Source organism: Podarcis cretensis (genome assembly GCF_951804945.1).
Source record: "Podarcis cretensis genome assembly, chromosome: 8".
Classification (NCBI taxonomy): domain Eukaryota; kingdom Metazoa; phylum Chordata; class Lepidosauria; order Squamata; family Lacertidae; genus Podarcis; species Podarcis cretensis.
Window position 1 is genome coordinate 64,754,505 of NC_137177.1, and position 21,763 is coordinate 64,776,267.

A 21,763-nucleotide genomic window follows, 5' to 3' on the forward strand; every position below is an offset into this window, starting at 1 on the left:
CTATAAGACGCACCAGACCATAAGACACACCTAGTTTTTGGAGGAGGGAAACAAGAAAAAAAAAATTCTGAATCTCAGAAGCCAGAACAACAAGAGGGATCGCTGCGCAGCGAAAGCAGTGATCCCTCTTGCTGTTCTGGCTTCTGGGATAGCTGCGCAGCCTGCATTCGCTCCATAAGACACATACACATTTCCCCTTACTTTTTAGGAGGGAAAAAGTGAGTCTTATAGAGCAAAAAATACGGTAACTACCACAAAATCTGTTTTCCACCCCAATTTTTCCATTCCCGCCCCGCCCCCGGAAAAAATAGCAACCCCCGTCCCAGCAAAACTGGGTGGAAAAAACCCAGATGTGTTCCCTGGCCCAACACAGTTTTCCCAGTCTTCCCCCAGTCCTTCACAACTCTGTGCTCATCCCAAGGGCAAGTGATGTCAGGTCCAGCTCTCTCAAAAACTACTGTCCCTTTTTAGCCTCAATAAAAACAGCCTTGTGGAGACAGGGCAAGGTTAACACGATCTCCCTGTTGAGTTATTGCTGGCCTGAGGGTGGAGCTGAAGCCTTTGTCAGCCTAAACTTTTAGGAAACAACACGGAGAGCTTTGCCGCTTTTTATATCTCCATGTATGACTCGTCGTTTTGGCACTTTCTCAGATGAAATAAATATCAATTCCTGGGAGGCGAATGGCCCTGAAAATGATTAAGAGTTGCCGGCTTTCTTCTGGTTGCCTTTGTCCTTACAAAATCTTCACAGCATGATTTACAGGCTTTGCAAAATGCAGCCTGCCTCCTGGTATCCTATGCAATTAGGATTGCACCTGCTCTTGGCCAGAGGAGATATTGCCGGGGTGGGGGGGTGGGGGGAGGTAATCTGTCTTTATGCAGGTGCTCCCCTCCCCTCAGCAACATTGCATCAGCAGTTCAGGCTGTAACAAGAAACTCCCTAGCCACTTCATTCAAACACCAATCAAAGTAAGGATGCTTGCCTCCGAACATGAAATAGGGTGTTTGGAAGAGGATTGTGCCAGGAATGGCTGCTCAGGCCTCCATGGCAACAAGGGAAATTGTGCAGCCTCAGGGAAGCTGGTGCAGCACAGTGTGGGGGTTAGAAGCCAGGAAGTCCTGGGTTCAAATCCAGAACTCAGTGGGAAAGCAATGATGCTTTGCATGGCAAAGGAATTCAATAATAATAATAATTGTTTTTGGTCAACATTATTTTATAAGTTAAGAGACTTTTTGCTCAATTTGATATTTTACAGGTAGTTATTTTATATATTGCTACTTGCTGTTATTTTTATTGATTACAGTTCACTAGATTTATCGTAATTGCTGAGAGCGAATTTCTGTTTCATTATTGTTTGCTGATATTTTGAGAGTCGGTTTTATTGTGTACCAAGATTTTCTAATGGATTTTTGAATATTGCCTTATTTGATATAAGCCAGGGGTCAACAAACTTTTCCATCAGGGGGCCGGTCCACTGTCCCTCAGACCTTGGGTGGGGGCATGGACTATATTTTGAAAAATATAAACACCCTGCAAGCTGGTCCTGCGGCTGCCTCTGGACATGGAGGAGGAACGCACTCTGCACGCGCTCAGGAGTGCGTCTCGGCACCGCCCACTCACCTTGGGTTTGATCCCCGGCATCTTTCAGTTGATTGACAGGTGGGCATTGTTTGGGGGGAAATAGAGCACCTGGTGGGCCAAGACTGACCCACTGGCTCTAGCTTCCTTGCCCCCTTTTTAGCAAAATATTGCCAGCTCCCTAGGCATCCTCAGCGCTGTCTCTTCCAAAGTGCTGGACCCACCACAGTCGATTGCTCAGGGGAGCGAGGAGCATGTGCCACTGCTAAAGCGCCACTTACCCAGCTAATTCACCGAAAATCTCAGAGACGTAGGAATAATCCCCTCCAGACTTTGGGATGGTGACTCCTAACTCGGCGTAACACAGCGACCCGAGGGCTGCGATCCCCCCGCCGAGCACCCAGATGATAAGGGCGAGCCCCACGGACCCCGTGTGCTCCAGGACTCCTTTGGGGGAAATGAAGATGCCGGAGCCGATAATGTTACCTGGGAGGAGCAGAAGGCGTAGGAGAAGATGAATTAATATATAGGCATATCTTCTCATCTCGCTACTCAAGTATGCTCAATAACAACAATAGCAATAACTTGAAGAGGAGAATTTGGATAGTACTTGGCAGACGTATTTTTCTTCAGCTACACCAAAGCCATAGGAAGCTGCCTTCTATCCATTCAGACCATTTAGCATGGCCAGACCATCCATGAGACAGGCTGAAGCAGGTGCCTCAGGTGGCAGAATCCAATGGGCATCTCCGCAGACACAGACACCCCATTGCCGGATGAGCAAGGAGAAGCGGCTGAGGCGGCCTTTGGGTTCTGGTATGAGATCTTGCGAGAGCCTCATGAAATATCGCAAGAGTCCCACGAGATCTTGCAGGGATAGCACAAGATCCCACAGAGCTCTCGTGAGATCTTTCCAAAATACAGAAGCCGTGACCCCAATAAGCAAGGCTTTGGCAGAGGCAATAGGGAAGGGTATGTGTGAATATCTGGTGTTCGTGCAGGGCTGCACCTTCCCATTTCAGCAAAACAGCATGGACACATAGCTGTCAATTTTTCCCTTTTCTTATGAGGAATCCTATTCAGAATAAGAGGATTTTTCTTTAAAAAAGGGAAAAGTTGACAGCTATGGATGGACCACCCTTGCCATTTGGGTCCATCTAGCTCAGCATTGTCACCATCGTCACCATCAATCATATTTATATGCTGCTTAATGTTCAAAATCCCTAAGCAGTTTACAAAACAACAACAACAACCCCACAGTAAGGTAATGTTGAAAAAGAATAATGTACATACCACATTTAAAAATTCCGAATGCAAAGAGATGCCTCAGTAAAAGCCATCAATAAAACAATAAATAATAAAGCAGAACGATGTGGCGACCAGTTTAAATAGATAAGTCTTTAGGCAGCATTTGATGATGATGATGATGATGATGATGATGATGATGATGAAAGCTTGCCGCTGTTTCTGTCTCATGAACAGCACATGTAAGGGTGACTGACCTTTGCCCATGCTGTCTGGTGCAGATGAGAGTCTAGCAATAGCTAGACTTGTCAACAGTGACTGGCAGCCATTCTCTAGGTTTTCAGACAGCTTTACCTAGATATGCTGACGACTGAACCTGGGGAACATCTGCCTGCAAAGCATCTGCTGTACTGCTGAGCTACGGCCCATCCCACTCTGGTATCCTCCTAGTGCTTCGGACTCTGACACCCATCAGCTCCAGTCAGAATAGGACCCAGCCCTATAATTCGCCACTCCCTAAGCTGGACTGACACCAAAATCTGCCTTAAAGGAAAGCCCTAAGCAGACAATAGCTATTGAAACAACTATTGGATGCTTTTCAAGGAAGATTCCAGGATCATTTGCTTGGCGCTCAGGCACTCAGTAAAAGGCACGGGATTTAAGAAATTGTTTTCATGACTGCTGTGAGTAAGACAGTCAATGAAAGAGGAGAACTTTCTCAGAATGACAAAGAAAGGAGGTGTTAGGAAGAGGTGGAAGAACTTTAATCTCGCAGCCAAATGGCTTTTCTGGCGAAGGTTTTAATCCGGACGGGGAAAGTCTAATTAATATTCAGAAGAACCTTCTCCAAAGGAAGACAGTCAACCTGGGCGGAATGCTAAACTAGGCTGAGGAAACCTGGAACCAGGACAGCTATGCTAATAGGTTGGATCCTGCGCAGTGAGGGGAGGGCAGCAGGGTCAGGGACTGCCTTTCAAGAGCGGTGGGTTACGTAAGGAGACTCTCAGAGGGAGCAAGTAGATTCCCCAGACCCAAACCGCGGCTTGGAGCAAAATGCAACTGTGCTAGAATCAAGCACGTACGTGTATGTGCACACCCACCCACAACACAGAGATACACAGCATTTCTAAATGAATAAATAAAATTGTAGAGTTGGAAAGGACCCAAAGAGTCATCTAGTCCAGTGCAGGAATCACAGCTAAATAAATACATAAGATTTTGTGTTGCACAGGAGCCCAGGGTGGCAACAACAGCGTAATAAAACAATGCCATTAAAACACACTAAAAACAGTTACGAACATCTAAAAACGTCAAAGGAAGAGTACAATGCCCTGGCAGCAAAGAATTTTGAAGTTGCCAGGAACAGTATCTTTCAGTCATCCATTGTCTGGGTGACTGGGAAGGTTTAAAAATTCCTTGTGTGTGTTAAGAATGAAGGGGGTGAGATGCACCTCTCACAGAAGGAAACAGCCACTGAGGAAACGTTGCCGTGGCCCTGTGCCAACCAGGCAGGACCTAACAGTGCCACCAACAGGGTAATTTTCACAGGTCAGGGTGTTTAGTTTACGTTTCCTCAACTTCCAGGTCAGCAGCTGTGCCGCTCTCCTGTTGCAGCAAAGTGTCAAGGAGCCTTGTTCTACTCAGAAGCCCACACAGCCACCCAGTTGTTCGTATTTAAGATGTCGCAAGACGCTTTGTTGCCTGTACCCGTTACTTCAGTAACCCTTTCTGCCACATTATTGAAAAGCAGGCCAGGAATACTGTTTCTGCTGACTTGATGGGACTGAAACAATCAATGTGAGCTGCTTTCGACCACTTGGCGAGTCAACTGAACACAGACACACCCTTCTTAAATTTCGCAATCCTGTTTTATTGGGAATGCATGCAAAAGATACTGTAGAAAGGGTGTGTCATCTTCTGTCAGATCTTTGCTTTTGTGGTGACTTACATGGTCTTTCTTTCTGAAGAAATCTCCCAGAGAGAGAGCGCTATAAATTGTCATTGTGATGATGACTTTAATCATTTATTTTATTGCTTGGGTTTTATTGCTTCCTTTTGTTTTGTTTTATTTTTGTTTGTTGTTTTAACTGATTCTACCTTCTATTTATGATGATTGATATACATAGTATTTTCAATATTGGCATGTGTGAATGTCTGATCTGTTGAGATATATCAGTTCCGTTTTTGCACCAGAGTACCCCAAAACCACTTATAGAGATTGATGGAGGCATCTAGTTTTGAGAGATATTTTTGGCCTTTGGCCATAAGCAACAAATGTTTCACCCAATTCATGTACAGTAACTTTCTTAGGATTCCTTGTTTACTTCCACATTTGTGTGTGTATGGGGGGGGGGAATCCACCATGTGGACCATAATATATGGATATGGGGCACCCACATCCCATGTAACATTCATGGCAGTTGTGTAGTCTGGGAGCACCTACTGGGAGGATCTCAGAAGTGGCAACAGAATCTTCAACCCAGGTCAGCGTTTGGTGTCGGCCTCGGCCACAGTGCTCCTTAGGTGCCGTGGTGGGGGTCAACCCCACAGCTGAAATCCCCTCCATATCCTGCTTTCACTTCTGGGCTAAGAACAGGGTACCAAACAGAATCGCCCAAGGGGCCAGGTTTGGCTCAAGACAGCTAGCTGCTGATCCCTAACTTAGGTTATAAACAGAAGCAAGGATGGGGAGGGGCAGAAATCCCAAGCCCGAAATGAGCAGATGTATGAGGCTTCGTCTCCATCTGCTGGCCCTAGAATGAAAACCAGCCCCCTGGGCTTACACAGGAATCTTTGAAGAGGAACGTTGGGAATTCACTAGCCAAGCTTTTTTCCTTTTTTTGTTTTTCACGCTGGAAAATTTCTCAAGGCAAGGGAATTCTCTGCCATCTAAGAGAATGTCTGCGGGAGAGCTTTTCACTTTCCCCGCTCTTGTTGATGTGAGTGAAATCATATGAATGAAAGTGAACCGGGAGGGGGAACACTAAAATGCCATTAGCTGATGCATTAGCTGATGGTTGGTGCTTTGTGGAGCCCCCTTTCCCAAGATCCAGCTGTTGCCTGACCATCACCCCTATGCATGGCGCTCCACGAGACTCGACAATAATCAATGCTGGCAGAGCTTGCTCAGGGCTCTGTGCCCCTGCTTTCAGCTCAGACAACATCTTACCCTAACCCACACCCATATGAATGGCATCAGGTGGGAGGGCAAGAGGTTCCTCAAAACTGTCACAGAAGAAGAGTGCATAGTTAAACTATGGAGGCAGTGATGGTCACCAAGTTAGATGGCTTTAGAAAAGCATTAGACAAATCCATGGGGGAGAGGGCTATCGATGGCTACTAGCCATGACGGCTATGCTCTTCCTCCATAGCTGGAGGCAGCAAGCTTCTGAACATCAGCTGCTGGAAACCACAGGGCTCACAACCTTGCTGGTTTCCCACAGGCATGGGCCACTGTGAGGGTAGGATGCTGGACTAGATGGGCCATTGGCCTGATCCAGCATTCTATTATTACGTTCTTATGAGAGTCCCAAGGGGAAGATGGATGGAGAGGCCTGCAGATGCAGTTGTTAGACCATCCAAAGAGCTGCTACACTTAACCCATTTGCAGGCCACGATAGGATGGGGAAATGCGGCAAAAATGAACTAAAGCAACACACACACACACACACAAAACGAAACACTGCAAACATGCCGTCAGCAACCTTGGCAACACTACAACCGCCCACCAATCTCAGGCTGACGCCCCCAGACAATACAGGAGGAGCAACACAGTTACCGCCATTGCTCTGCCAACAGCAGTCCTGAGCAGAGAGCAAACCAAAGCTGCTCTAAACTGTAGTATTTCCTGTATGCCTGTAAAACTCAAACCATGGTTTGGAGTCTGAACCGTGGTTAGTGTAAACTGTGGTTTGCCATGATGTCTGAACTGAGCCTTCATCTTCATTTGCCCACTCACTGAAAGAGGTATTAGAGAGGGTTGATCTTAATAACAGGATGTGATAAATGAATGAACTTCCCAGTGTCTTAAAATGCGGCAACCATGTTCTCCTCGGTGCGCCAGGCTGGGGGGGCGGGCGGGTGAAGAAATAGGCAAACCCAGTAGCTGTGTACCCTCGATGCTAAAGAAAAGCCTTTTTGTTCCTAACAACTTTGAGAAATTCAGCCACAAATCGTTCAAGAGCCGTTCATTCATGTGAAAACACGAGCCCTGTAGCCCTGCCAAAGTGGAGGAGAACTGAGGTGATCCGCTCCAGAATTCCTAGTCACGCAAGTACACCCATTTAGCCTTGGTGGCACCGTTAATCTATGACACACGCAGTGTGTTTCGGGGCGTGCTCTTATGCTGGGGGAAAAAAAGAGAATCTATAGTTTCCAGCGGGATAGAAGTGCCATTTCACTCTCGCGACTCAGTGAACAACTGCAGCTTCCCTCAAAACGCACAACATGCAATACGAAGGAGAATTAAAATCTCCCTAGCCAGGAGTGGCGTCCATCATGTTGGGTGCTTTTAAAGCACTTTAGCCAACTCTCTGATCTAGGTTAAAGTAAGGGAACGTGATTGGCAGCTGCCCTCTTCTCCTGGACTCCTGTGGAAAAACGCTCTTGGATAATGTGCTTATGAAGGATTATAATGCTATTTTTCAAATAGGACCACTCTCTCCTCGTAACCTTCTTTTTCATTTCTTGCTTTGATCTTTTCTCTTTACCGTTGTTATTGCTTGTTGTATATTAGAAAACAGGAACAATTACATAAAAACTGCAACTATCTACCGTAATCAACCTTCAGAGGCTTAAACATGATGTTAACCCATATCTTCCTTCAAAAAAAGCATCCAAATGTGATCCAGGCAGGCATGCCTGCAGTGTTATTTTAGCTTTATTGCACTTTCCAAATGACATCGTTGGCATAAAAATGCCAGTCTGTATCCCCCCTCCCCCATTTAATCCAGATTTACGCTTTCCAGGGGAAATCAGATAGATAAATAAATAAAAACCTGTTCCCAATGACCCATTTGCAATATCTGAACAACCCCCATGTACAACATTAATCCTGTCTGGAAGCACCCTCGGGATCCTGCAACATCTTAAAGGCAATGTCTTTATTGTGGCCACCTTCCCAAACCGGTGCCCTCAGGATGCTTCAGACTACAGCTCCTGACATGTGAAGAGCTGCCACTTCTGGGTGGGGATTGTAGTGTGAGCTTGCGGGGGGGGGGGCACACTAATGTCTTCTTGTACTTCCCAAAGCATCCTGAGATGGGAAAGAAATTTGACGCATTTCGCATTTCAAGGAGAAACTACATAGCCCATGCTTTCCGAAACAATCCATGGACTGAAACGCAACCTCCATCCTTTCAAATCTGCACATCTCCGAATTTCTCAGTTGTACTTCTCTGGCCAAGTCATGCGCACAAGAATGTGCATGTCTGAATCAAGTGTGCAGAGAAAATGAATGTCACTTCGTCTGTTTATGTTTGAAGAAACTCTGATCAGGGATGGGAAATCAATGCCCACCCCACATATTGCTGGGCTACAACTCTCACCAGTCCTAGCAGGTAGTGGGAGGGCCACAGGGTTCCCGCCCCTGGGCTTTTCTCAAAATGAATTCAAGGTGGCTTTACAATAATAAAATGTAGAATCATAAGGCGGATCTATACACAGGGGGTGGGAGGAACATTATAAATAAGTCAGAAATTAGATCGTTATAACAAAATAAAAAAAAAACCCTACAGAAAAACGCATGTAAAAAGTTCCTGCTCTCTGGTGCCATCTGGTGTTGCATGTTTATAGCGCATTCAAATCATTGTTTTTTTACTAATGTAGCCGAGTCCATAGAGTTGGAAGGATCACAAGGGTCATCTAGTCCAACCGACTCTTTTGCCCAACGTAGGGCTTGAACCCACAAACCTGAGATTAAGAGTGCCATGCTTTAGCAACTGAGCTATCATGTCACACGCACACCAGTTTTATACATCAACTCTCTCTCTCTCTCTCTCTCTCTCTCTCTTTCTCTCTCTCTCTCTCTCTCTCTCTCTCACACACACACACAGTTGAACAGCATTAACACATTCAGCCAAGAACCCTAGCAAATAGAAAGAGCAGTGATACCTGAAGATCTAATGAGAGCAGCATTAACGTAACACAAGAAAGAGAAAAATGCTCGGATAATAACCTCCTTTTGAACAGCTGCATTTTAACCAAGCATGTCAAAGTATCAAGACTTGACATATCTCACCTGGAACAGCATTCCACAAGGGTGGCCACTTTAACAGGGCCAAAAGAGAAATCGCATCACCATAAAATTTGCGCACTCTGTTTTATAGGTATAGATGCAAATTACCACCATTTTTTTTTTTTAAAAAAGGAACACCTTCTGTTTTGTCATGGGGGGCTGGAGGAGACTGTGGCCTGGGGGCCCTGCGTCAGTGCCTGCTCAGTCCACTCTCCAGGTGGCAACTTCCTGCCCGTCTCCCTTGAACTATTTCACAGGCCAATCTCATTGTTCCTTCCGTTTCCCAGAACTGGATACAGATGCAACTGCATGCAAAAGTCAGCATTATTTTGGGATAGGGTTTGATGGTGTGCAGTTCCCATATATATATGGGCCACGTGCTAAGAGGTGGCAGTGAACAAACGGAAATGAAACAGAGCCTGCCAGCTACATGGGAGCCACACACCTAAGTTGCAAGGCATAAATATACAGCGATATTTCATAGTAGACAAGAATGGCCTGTATGATGGGTGTCGAGTTAATACGAACCAGCTTTACCAAACCCTCCAGTGTCTCTATTTTCCAGAGACATCCCTGATTTAGAGAAGCCGTCCTGATTTCTGATTTGATTCCAGAATGTCCCGCTTCTCCTTAGGACATCCCTATTTTCATTGGAGAAATGTTGGAGGGTATGGTATGGAGTTATCCGAACCACCAAGCCATCTGAAGGCAATCCTGTATAGGGAAGTTTTTTTTAAAAAAAAAATGTTTAATGTTTTCTTACGTTTTTATATATGTTGGAAGCTGCCCAGAGAGACTGGGGCAGCCCAGTCAGACGTGTGGGGTATAAACAGTAAAAGTATCATTTATGGAATGGGACGTCCCTATTTTCATCGGAGAAATGTTGGAGGGTATGCTTTACTCTTAAGGTTGGGATCATTTTGAAACAATGGCAGTAACGGAAACAGGCACCCAACTCTGCTGCAAGCGAAGAAAGGGTCAGTCCTCTAGTTTCGAATGGATGTCCTTTTTCTGGCAATGCCTTATGGGAAAGCAAAGGGTAGCCATTAGAAACTAGAGGACGAAAGAGGACGCATCTAGTCTAATTTGCATGCATAGATGTAAATGGAGAAGTAATTGCTCTAATTTAAACAGAAATACAATACATTTCACTGTAAATGGGGGAGGATGGCGACCAGGGCGAGCTGGGAGCCTGCTCAGTCTGTGGTCCAAATTTGTTGAGGGACAATTTCAAGGGTCTCTCACCAGCCTCCAGAAACCAACCTTGAACCATGCCACTCTTCCAAGAGAGGAGGCCTCCTTCAGCTGAGGCTGAGGCCTGCTTTGTTGGGCACGATATCCCACTGGCTTCGGTGTGCCCAGGACCGCAGCCTTGGGCTGGGGATGGATTGTGCCCATAGTTCAACCCCAGGCTCATTAAATTTGATGAGGGCACCCAGGTTTACTCTGAGGGCTGAGTGGCCGAAACAAAACAAACTTTACATAAGCCCGTCTTTGCTTTGCTACCGAGCATTGAACTAAGCAGGCCCCGGTTCAGCGCCCAGGGGTCTAATTGAGAAGGGATAATTCCCTGTGCCTTACGTAACATGCCATGTCCTCTTGGCGGCAACAAGGACTGGCGATGAGCAAATGGAGAAGCCACCCTGAAATCCAAACAGGAGAATTCGGTCTTTTCAGGGTCAATGTGGATGGAGCATATGCTTTGCATGCAAAAGGTTCGATCCCCAGCAGCATGTCCAGCTAGACCTGGGAGAGACACCCTGCCTGAAACCCAGGGGGCAGGGCGGGGGCTGCTGCCAGTCAGAGCACACAATACTAATCTAGATAGACCCAGAGTCTGACTCAGTATAAGGCATCTTCCTATCTCCTGTCTTCCAAAGTTTGGGGTGCTGAGGGGCATGGTGGAAAGTGTTAAATGGTGGCATATTATGTAATCCCACAGCTGAGGGGGGAGCACTGATGCAGTGGGGAGCCCACCAGGACTGGAATTGGCCTGTAGGATGGGAAGTCCAGCAGAACAGAACATAGTTTTACTGGGTCAAAACAGTGGAGCAGATTCTCTCTGACTCCAACTCTTACGTTCCTCACACAAGTTCTTTGCAGGAGCAAAACATGGGAAAAGAGAGGGTGTTTTTTTTGCTTGTGGTTTTTTTCTGTTTTATTTTTTTGCTTGAGCTATAATTCCAGCATTCCTCCTGGATTTTACTGGGGTAGGAATTTCTAATCGCATTATGTTATGACCAAACTTTAAAGATTTTTAAAAATTGGTTTTAAGATTTATTTATTTTTAATACAAAAACGTTATTATTTAAACTGCCACTGAGTTGTAAAGAAGTTATTTGGCTGCAGGGCAGAAATGCACTTTCTTTATTAAAACACACACACACACACACACACACACACACACACACCTACAACTGAGCCTTTAATGATTTTGCTGATGTGATTTTTATGTAGAAGTTTTCTGAAAACAAAAGCTTGGAAAGGGGGTATGAGAAATCCACGTATTCCCCTCCCCCACCTCCGCAATCCTACAAGGCGTCACCTCATGGATCAGGCTGATCAACTTGTTGCCCCTGCTGAGGATTATAATGAAATGTATTGGAACTGAAGAACCTGGAACCCCAGATATAGAGGACAGAGGCGTCTTTTCCATAGGGCTTAGTGGTTCGTTGCACCAGGGCACTGGCCTCTCAGGGGCGCCCCAGCGAGCGGGGGGAACTGTGTGGCTTTGCCATCGGCCTCCCCTTTCCCGGCGCCTGCCAGCTGGCCATCAGCCACTCACTCCAAGCCCTACGAAAAATATCATCACCATTATTATTATTATTATTATTATTACTACTAGTAGTAGTAGTAGTAGTACTGCCCTCCACCCATAGATATCAGGGCAGCTCACAGCCTGAAACTACGGTACTAAGCACATGCTAAAAACTAGGACAAAGGCAAACCAAACCAAGCAAGCCTGTTAATTGCCTATCCAACTAAAAAAAAAAGGCACTGAAGATTTTTGAGATCAATGCAAGCTAAAAAGCATTACAGGGGGTTGGGCTAGATGACCCGCAGGTCCCTTCCAATTCCACGTTTTTCTGAAAAACACACACGCACCACCCAACTATGGTCCCTCTGCTGTCCTCTCTCCCCAGAAAGTGTGCCTTGTCTTGCTACCTGTGGTTTTTGGTCTCTCATCAGCCCCCTCCCCCCAATCTATTCATATTCCTTTCTCCCTAATCTCCAATATTACATTTTCCTCTGGTTGAGACTTAAAAGAGAAAGCCCTAATTCCCAGCTGTGTTTCTTGCTGCAGTCCTACTGTCTTCTCAGAAGTAAGGTCCTATTAGATTCAGCAGGGCTTACTCTCAGGTAAGTGCAGTTAGGGCTGCAGCCTTTGTGGGTCCTTTTTGGGTTCAGGATGTCACTGCTTTACACCCACCCCACCCCCCACAATATTTGAAAACGTCAGCTTTGTACTGAAAACACAAATTGGCCAGGAACTTCATTGTCTGTGTCTTTATTAATTTATTTAAAGAACAACAAACTGGTGATTGCTTTAAGTTTTTGATATGTGGTGATTTGAATCATGAGGATGAATTAGAAGAACTGCTGAGTGTTGAATGAGTCTTGCTTTGGAATTGAGGACTTCATTGGATTTTCTTCTGCCTTTTCATTTTATTCTCATTTGCTCTAAGCCAGGGCTTGTTAGAGACAATGTGTAAGGTCAACAACTTTGGGGTCCCCCCCCCTTAATAAAAGGTTGACAACTCTGGGAAACCGGGGGGGGGGGGTGCCGAAGGGATCTTAGCACCACAGCTCCAGATATGCTTAAGACGGCCCTGATAGAGGAACAAAACTACTCCAGGGTCAGTATCTTTCAGGTGGGGGCTGCTGGAGAGCACAGGGGCCCACAGACCACATTACAATGAGCCTCAGTGCCACAACCTACCTAGCCCTTGACTGCCTTTGGGTTGGACCAATGCCGTGAGTGCTGAGGGAAGGAAGCTGAGAGTCAGGGAGCGAGGACCTCTTTCTCCAAGGTGAGGGGGCCAGGTGAACTGCAGTGCAACGTTAGAAAGAGGCAGAAGGTTAATCTTTTTTAAAATGGTGAAAGGAGAATAGAAAGGAACGCGCTAAAACAGGGAAGCTGTTCTGGGAGGAAATGCAAGTAAAAGGAAGGATTAAAGAAACTGGCAATTGCAGGAGGAGTTAGAAGTTTGCTTTAAAGAAATTACAAGAGATGAGGAAAAGAAAAGAAGTTTGACAAGCCTGGAAGAGGAGGGGAAAGCAATCAAAGTAAAAGCCCCCTGTGTTCAGAACCTCTAGATCAGCAAATCCCTCCTATAATGGGGAGAAGAGTCAACATTCTTTCAGAGCTAATGCCTGTACAGTGGTACCTCAGGTTACATACGCTTCAGGTTACATACGCTTCAGGTTACAGACTCCACTAACCCAGAAATAGTACCTCGGGTTCAGAACTTTGCTTCAGGATGAGAACAGAAATCATGCTCTGGTGGCACAGCAGCAGCAGGAGGCCCCATTAGCTAAAGTGGTGCTTCAGGTTAAGAACAGTTTCAGGTTAAGAATGGACCTCCGGAACAAATTAAGTACTTAACCCGAGGTACCACTGTATTGGAACTGAGGAGAGATGAAGAAGGAGCCCCTTGTGAGAAGGAAAATGAGGTGGCAGAGAATTTAGCAGTGGTACGGAAAAGGCACCCACTAGATCTGCTTGCCAAGCAGAGGATCTCTTAGCAGTGAAAAGATGCACAACTCCCCTGCCTTAAGTGACCTGTGGTCTGCGCTTTGCTTACAAAGGGAAGATGCACCTTCCTGAGCGAGGCGAGTCCCAGAATTCCTTGCAAGAATCCCAGCAAGCACTAGGTCACTGGCTCCCAAAATCAGTGGCACCACCCCCTGGGGGCACAGGGAGCAGCCGAGTGGCAAATCATCATCAGACTTCAAAAAGCTGGTATTGCTGGATCAAGTTCCTCAGTTTCGTTGAATTACTCAAACTAAAGAGTTTTAAATGGATTTGGAACAAATGTGCAATTATTCGTTATTGTTTTGAATTAATTGTGTCTTTATGTTCCTTATTGGGTCATGCAAACCATTCTTGTGAAGAATGCTTTTTTTTAAATATGAGGTAGGTGGCCCAGGGAGTTTATGGAACGGGGAGGACAGCCCCCCCCCCAAAGTTTGAGAACTATTGCACTAGGTGGTCTCCTAGCAGAGCATAATTTACCTTCTGCCTGACCTTGTTGTACCCATTTATTTCAACAAGGCCCAGGAACTATGGCTGTCTTTGGCAGCTGGACATCCTATTCAGTGTTCCGTTCCATGCTTGTCTGTTCTGATTTTTTCCTCCCTTCAGACAAAACTTCCTCCCAGTCCTCTGCCTTTCTTCCCTTCCTGACATCCTGCTCCTTCTGTCTTGCCAGTGTGAGGTGATGCGGCTTGCATTTCATTAGGTGAAATCGAAGCCTCGCACAGCCAGATGGAGGTGGAATCTCCTCACCACACTCTGGAGTGTTATGCAAGGGAGCTCAATCGGCAAAAGCAAATCTGCGCAGCGGGAGAAGGAATCTGGGCTCAAACAAACAAACAAACAATACCAGCAGAGGCCCCCCCCTCCAGATCTGGTGTCAGGTGTCTGCCAAGAAGAGTCCCCTGACTCACTGAGGGAGAATGACTTGCCCAAAGGCCCTCCGAAAGCTGGAGCTGACCCCGAAGACTTCACAAATGAAATGAGGGGCAGCCCTCTTCACCCCGACTCTCAGGCCAACCATCACATCCAAGAGGTTTATTGATGGCTACTAGCCACAATGGTTCACAGAAGGCGGCAGAAATGCTTCTGTATACCCGTTGCTGGAAACCCCAGAAGAAGAGAGGGCTTTTGTGCTAGAATCCTGCTTGCTGTCTTCCCAGAAGAGGCATCTGGTTGGGCCACTGTGAGAACAGGATGCTGGACTAGATGGGCCATTGATCTGATTGACCAGTGGGCTCTTCTTATTGTTGTTCCTACATTCTTAGCCACTCACTCAGCACTGCAAAAGGTTCTTTCTTTGCCTGATGAATGTTTAAACTCATTATGGTGTATTGTAGTAGAGGAAATTGCTTGCAAAAAGGTATACATTGGTCAAAGCTGTGTACAAAAAGATGTCTATCATGATACAACCCCCAATTGTCCCTATTTTCCACGGACAGTCCCAGATTTACAAAAGTCGTCCTGGTTTCTGATTTGATCCCAGAATGTCCCTCTTTGCCTTAGAATGTCCCTATTTTCATCAGAGAAATGTTGGAGGGTATGGAGTTATATGCCCGCCCCCCCCCCAAGCCAAGGAGATAGGTAACTATACACTACAGCCTTTAGAAGACATCTGAAAGCAGTCATGTATAGGGAAGTTTTTTAAATGTTTAATGTTTTTATATAGGTTGGCAACCCATTCAGATGGGTCGGGTAAAAATAATAAAATTATTTATTATAAGTATTAGTATTATGAAATAGGCCACAGGAGTCAGCAAACTTTCTCAGCAGGGGGCCGGTCCACTGTCCCTCAGACTTTGTGGGGGGATGGACCATATTGGGGGTGGTGGTGAACGAATTCCTATGCCACACAAATAACCCAGAGATACATTTTAAATACAGTGGTACCTTGGGTTACATATGCTTCAGGTTACATACGCTTCAGGTTACAGACTCCACTAACCCAGAAATAGTGCTTCAGGTTAAGAACTTTGCTTCAGGACGAGCACAGAAATTGTGCTTCAGTGGCGCGGCAGCAGCAGGAGGCCCTGTTAGCTAAAGTGGTGCTTCAGGTTAAGAACAGTTTCAGGTTAAGAACGGACCTCCAGAATGAATTAAGTACTTAACCCGAGGTACCACTGTAAAAGGACACATTCTACTCACGTAAAAACACGCTGATTCCTGGACTGTCCGTGGGCCAGATTTAGAAGGCGACTGGGCCAGATCTGACCCCCGGGCCTTAGTTTGCCTACCCATGGAATAGGGTGTCCCTATTTTCATTGGAGAGATATTGGAGGGTATGCAGTCCTGTTCCAAAACATGGTGGCGGCTTTTATGTAAGAGTAAGGAAGAAACCTTTCAGGCTAATAACTGTGCAGACTCAACAGCAAAGCTGATCTCTCCCCACAGGGTTCCCTGCATTTTTGAACCTTTTGCAGTATTTTTCTTTGCAATATTAATGTGTTGCTAAGGTAGCGAGTTCCTTTCGCAGCAAAGCGCAGCGCTGAAACCTCTTGGAACTTGCGGGCTCTTGGCAAAGCTGCCCCAACTGTGAATGCACATATTTAATTATAGAAAGCATATTGAAACTAGTGGCATCTCACAGGTTCATTCTCCTTTTTAAATTTGCTGGGCATGATCCAGCCAAAGCAAAGCACTTGTAACTCCCATTGATGTCTGTGGAAAAGCTTTAAGCAAAGGTTTCATCCCCCATTGAAATGAATGAGGCCCAAAAGATAATGGAGGTGATCCCAGAGTCTGTCCACTGAAAGCATGAGACAGCCAAGCTCAGCCAGTATGAGCCTGGCTATGCCTGGATAGCAGACTTGTCTCAAAAACGCTGTATGTACCTCCTCAAGTTCTCTAAAGAAAAGGCAGGATAGAAATGAAATAAACCAGGAGTTCTTAACTTTATCTTGATCATGCCCACTCTTTTAAATTTGGCAGCTACCTGTTCTGATCCAAATACATTTCATGCAATGAAATCACAGCATTCATTAAGAAGCTTCATACTTCCTACTCTCGTTTCCTGAATTCGCATGAGCATCATAACAAGGATTCTGCAAGAAGGAAAGCTGAATCCTGTATAATTTATGTGTGTTTCCACCCTAATTTTTCATGCCGTTCAGTGGCACATTTCAGACATCATATCAAACAATGGTTTGTACTAGCCACAGTTTAGAACCCAAACAATGGCTTGAGTTTCCAAACGGAGGCAAACCATGGTTTAGAGCCCCTTGTCTGCTTTCAGTTTTCATCTGTCCGGCATTCCCATCTTCAGGTGCAGAGAAATGGTTGTAACTGTGGTTTGTCAATTTAAGCATCATGCCGACAAGTGGCTAGCGCAAACCACAAGGTCTAAACCTTCTTCACGCAATGGTTTTCAATTCTGGTTTCATGGCCAAAGCAAACTGTTACTTGTCAATGAAGACTGCACACTAAAGCACAGCTAAACCTTCCTTAATCAAGGTTTGGTGTGAGGTCCAAAATTGAGTCAGAGAGCTGGAAGATTTGAGCTCTGAGTTTAGATGGAAAGGAGATCCACAAATGCCCAGTTGCTTCCTTAGAATCCTGTTCAGGGTCATTGGTTTTGTTGCTTGCTGCAGGGAGATTAGTTTCTGGAGTGCTCTGCCTTGCTAGTATATCGGTAAATCAAATATTACAAGACACCTCCAGTTGTGATACCTCCAGATGAAGGAAAGGAGAAGGCGTTTTCTACCTCACTGCCTATTCACTGCAGGCAGCACTGCTTCCATTCTGACACAGTTTGCCTTCCACACAAAAAAATGTGTTACTCACTGTCTGCTGTGGCAAAATTACGTAACTGACGCAATTTATTACATATATGTTAGCTGCATCATCATTAAATGTGTCTACCCCATGCCTCTTATTATAAAGGAAACACAATGCAAATAGGAAAGAAACGCACTCTGGAATGCATCGTTTGCAAATGTTCAGAAACAACAGCCACATTTGCTGGATTGATTTCCACCCAGGACACTTGGTATAAGTGCCCTGCTTTGCCAGGTTAAGAGTGAGGAGGAACATCCTACTATGTCGAAACCAGGGATCATAGTTTGTTGCTCCCTTGCAAGCCACATTCCGTCAGCTGGCAACAAACCTTTACTCAAGGTTGGCCAGCGATTGTGGCCTGTGAGGAAGAAACAAACCACAGTCCCTGGGTTTGATTCAATGGGGAGCCAAGGCACAATGGTTGGTTTATCCCACTCGCGCCAAAGGAAGAGCAAAGCAGGCGCCATCTGGCAGCAGGGGCTAGCTTGCTGCTTCTTTACAAGAAATCACAATTTGCCGGAAAGTCTGGCTTCCTGTTACCTGTGAATACAGCCAGTGAGGGCTTCCGCACTGCTTCAAGGGAAACCTGGAGTTTTTAAGAAATGCAATTCTGCAGCTAAAACCGCATTCAACAAGTTTTCTGTGCTCCCAGGAAACACACAGCCCTGCCTCCTTCCTCAGCCAGCAGTGAGCCTTATGCAATAATCTGGCCTTGTCTTGAACTTCTGGCGTATATGGATTTCACCCTGGGAAATTTGCAGGAGCAAACAATGTACAACTATTATATTGTAACCAAGTACATGGAACCGATAAGCCCTCAATTCCTAAAAACACCCATGGATGTTGCAGTATCTACGTGGTGACAATTTGTATTCCAGAGGAGAGGAGGCCAGAAAGAGACACTTGCAAGGGCAGCCATGATGGGTAACAACAGTTTAGCAGCTCAGATTGCACATTGCACCCAGGAAAGTCTGGTCCAAAATCTCAAGGTTTAGAAATTGTGAACATTTGTAACATAAAATCGTGATCTAAAGGGCTAGCCTTCACCTCTTAATTTCCTAGCACAAGCAAAGCAGCCTTTGCACCAGTTTTTGTCTGCTTGACTTGTTTTGTTGTTTACATCTTATATCTGGCGCGCATGTACATACATGCAAGGAGATTGAAGCGACCTTCAGATATAATAGCAAACCATGCATGGGCAACTTTGCATAGAGGTCATGTCCCACTCAGGAACAGCTGTGGGCAGGATTCCTGCTTTGCGGGGGGTTGGACTAGATGACCCTCGGGGTCCCTTCCAACTCTACAGTTCTATGATTCTATGACTCTTTCAGATTTGCCGTTCCCTCCCTTCATTGCTTCTCCCTTGCATCACATGTAAGAGGTTGGAATGAGAAACATTCGCAGTTAGCATCCAAGCACAGCAAAAAATGGTTTGCTAAGGCTGCTGCATGCCTTTAAACTAGGACCACAAACTAGGACCAGAGGGGTGTGAGTATCAAACTGGTCCTTTTCATGCTAATTTGTTAGTCTTCAAGGCAAAGGCCACACCGGCTGCATTCAGACGTAACAACAAACCATGGTTGCAAGACAGGCAAGTGCAAACCATAGTTTGCCTGTTTGGATAAGGGGAGGAGGCAGGCAGGTGGACATGAGCCTCAGACTCATGTCCACCTGTGTTAAAACTAGGCTGCAGCAAATATATTATATTTCCCCATCTTTCCTAACCTCTATGGCAATTTATTTATTTATCTGTTGCATTTAAATCCTTCCATTTCCTCCAAGGTGTTCATGATGGCGTATATTGTCCTCCTCCTCATTTAATCTCCACAATAACCCTGCCAGGTAGGTTAGGTTAGGCTGAGAGGCAGTGACTGGCCCCTGAGGTCACACCAAGGTCTTCACAACTGTGGAGAGATTTGAACCCTGGTCTCCTGGGTTCAACACTCTAACCACCACACCGCATTTGCATTCAGCGTTAGAACGGGGCCCCAAGTGTATGCACTCCCTTTCATTTCAGCATCTATAAAGGAGAATATTGCCCTGTGTTGCCTCTTACTCCTTTCCTGAATCCCTGAAAATGGGCAAGTGAGATTGAAGCACAGAACGTGGTCCTGAACGTGTATACTGACTTTGAGCCTGATGTCTCAGTGCTTGAGGCAGGGAGCACGCTAGGTTGTATTTGTGTTTTCTGCCCAGCCCCAACTTGAAAAGGAGTTGCAGGGATCAAACTGGTGTTTGAACTTGAAAGGCAATGCAGTATAGTGGTTAGAGCATTGGGCAAGGACCAGGTGAAGACTAGGGTTCAAATCTCCCCACAGGTGCCCTTTGGCTAGTCATTCTTTCTCAGCCTAACCTACTGCACAGGGTTACTGGCATGTACTATGGAGAGGGGCCACTTTGAGCAACTTGGTGGATTATAAAAGCAATTATTAAGTAAAAGTAATGGCATGTAAATAAATAAATAAATTGTGGTCTTATCCTCTCAACAAGAGCAGCAAATTTCTTTCCAGTTTCTCAGAGCTATCACGCTATGAATAATTTACAAGACTAATCTAACTCGCGGGGTTGTTTTGGGGATTAAAGGAGGAAGGGGATAACCATACATTCCTTGGGGGAAAATGTGGTGCATACAGTGGTACCTCGGGTTACATACGCTTCAGGTTACAGACTCCGCTAACCCAGAAATAGTGCTTCAGGTTAAGAACTTTGCTTCAGGATAAGAACAGAAATCGTGCTCCAGTGGCACAGCGACAGCGGGAGGCCCCATAAGCTAAAGTGGTGCTTCAGGTTAAGAACAGTTTCAGGTTAAGTACGGACCTCTGGAACGAATTAAGTACTTAACCTGAGGTACCACTGTATATGCAATGAATAAATAAAAGTAATAAATGAGCAGAATGCAAAGCAACCAAGTTATCCCGAAGGCCTCACATATAAAAGGTCAGAACTGACCAGTGAAAAGGTCAGCTCATTGATTAGTTGTCCATTCAATATTGATGCGTATTTTCATTATTGGATTCTATAGACAAAACATTAGGACGTACTGTAATCTTTTCATCACGTGTTTAATATTCTTGTACTATTTAAGCACAACACACAAACATGGCTATGGACGTTTGTTGGAATGGCTGTAACTCAGTGACAGAGCACCTGCTATTCACCTAAATTCAATTCCCAATAGCAGTATCACCAGGCGGGGCTGGGAGACAGTTCCCTGCTGAGACCCTGGAGAGCCATTGCTGCCAGTCAGTGTAATAATAATAATAATAATAATAATAATAATAATAATAATTTATACCCCACCCATCTGGCTGAGTTTCCCCAGCCACTCTGGGCGGCTCCCAATTGAGTGTTAAAAACAATACAGCTAGATGGACCAATGGTCTGATTTGGTGTAAGGCATCTTCCTACGTTTCATGCTCTACCCCCAAGAAAGAAAAATATAGAGACGCTTCACCACACAAGAAAAGGGACTTCAAAACAGCTTCGTCTCCATTAGAAGTCATGGATGTTGGATGTGGAAGACATGTTAAGAGGTTGCTGTACACAAAGCAAAACAACTTTGAATATGGAATCAAGTATGGAATCAAAAGCAGGGAAAAGCAAGCTATGGCTGCCTTTGCCAATCTAGTGCTGTCCAGATGTTTTGGACTACAACTCCCATCAGCCCCAGCCATCAATAAAATTGCAAAGTGGAACCCGATCCGTACAGAGCAGGGGGGAGAGGATCGCAGGGGCCTGTACGACAAAGAATTCTGAAAAGCGGGGGAAGCCAATCACTTGGAGAGAGCTCCATGTACATACCACAGGGTTTGGCTCATGCATGGTTGGAAGTAGGGACTGCTCTCACAATCCCTATGAACATCCACTGAAAAAGCGAAAAGAACTCATGCTCTGTCGCGTACAGGCAAATTGTGGTGTGCCAGCAGACCAGCTCACTAACAAGGCTTGGCGGAAGTGTGTGTGTCTTTAAACCATGGTTTGTGATAATGATGGTTTAGCTTAATGTCATAAAAACAGAAGAAGAGCCCACTGGGTTGTGCTCATGGCCAGCATCCTGTTCTCGCAGTGGGAAACCAGCAAGCAAGATTCGAGCACAAGAGGCCTCTCCCCTCCTATGATTTCCAGCAACCGAATCTCCCCAACACTCAGCTTCATTAGATGTGCAAGTTGGCAA

At 45.6% G+C, this 21,763-nt stretch overlaps 1 protein-coding gene across 1 annotated transcript in view; it reads right to left on the reverse strand.

The window, feature by feature from the left end:
* SLC7A10 (solute carrier family 7 member 10) overlaps nt 1–21,763 on the reverse strand; it is a 42,111-nt gene that overhangs the window by 13,833 nt on the left and 6,515 nt on the right. The window contains exon 2 of the mRNA XM_079987963.1: nt 1,861–2,065. Within this exon, the coding sequence (XP_079844089.1) occupies nt 1,861–2,065 (205 nt within the window). The remainder of the gene's footprint in view (nt 1–1,860; nt 2,066–21,763) is intronic.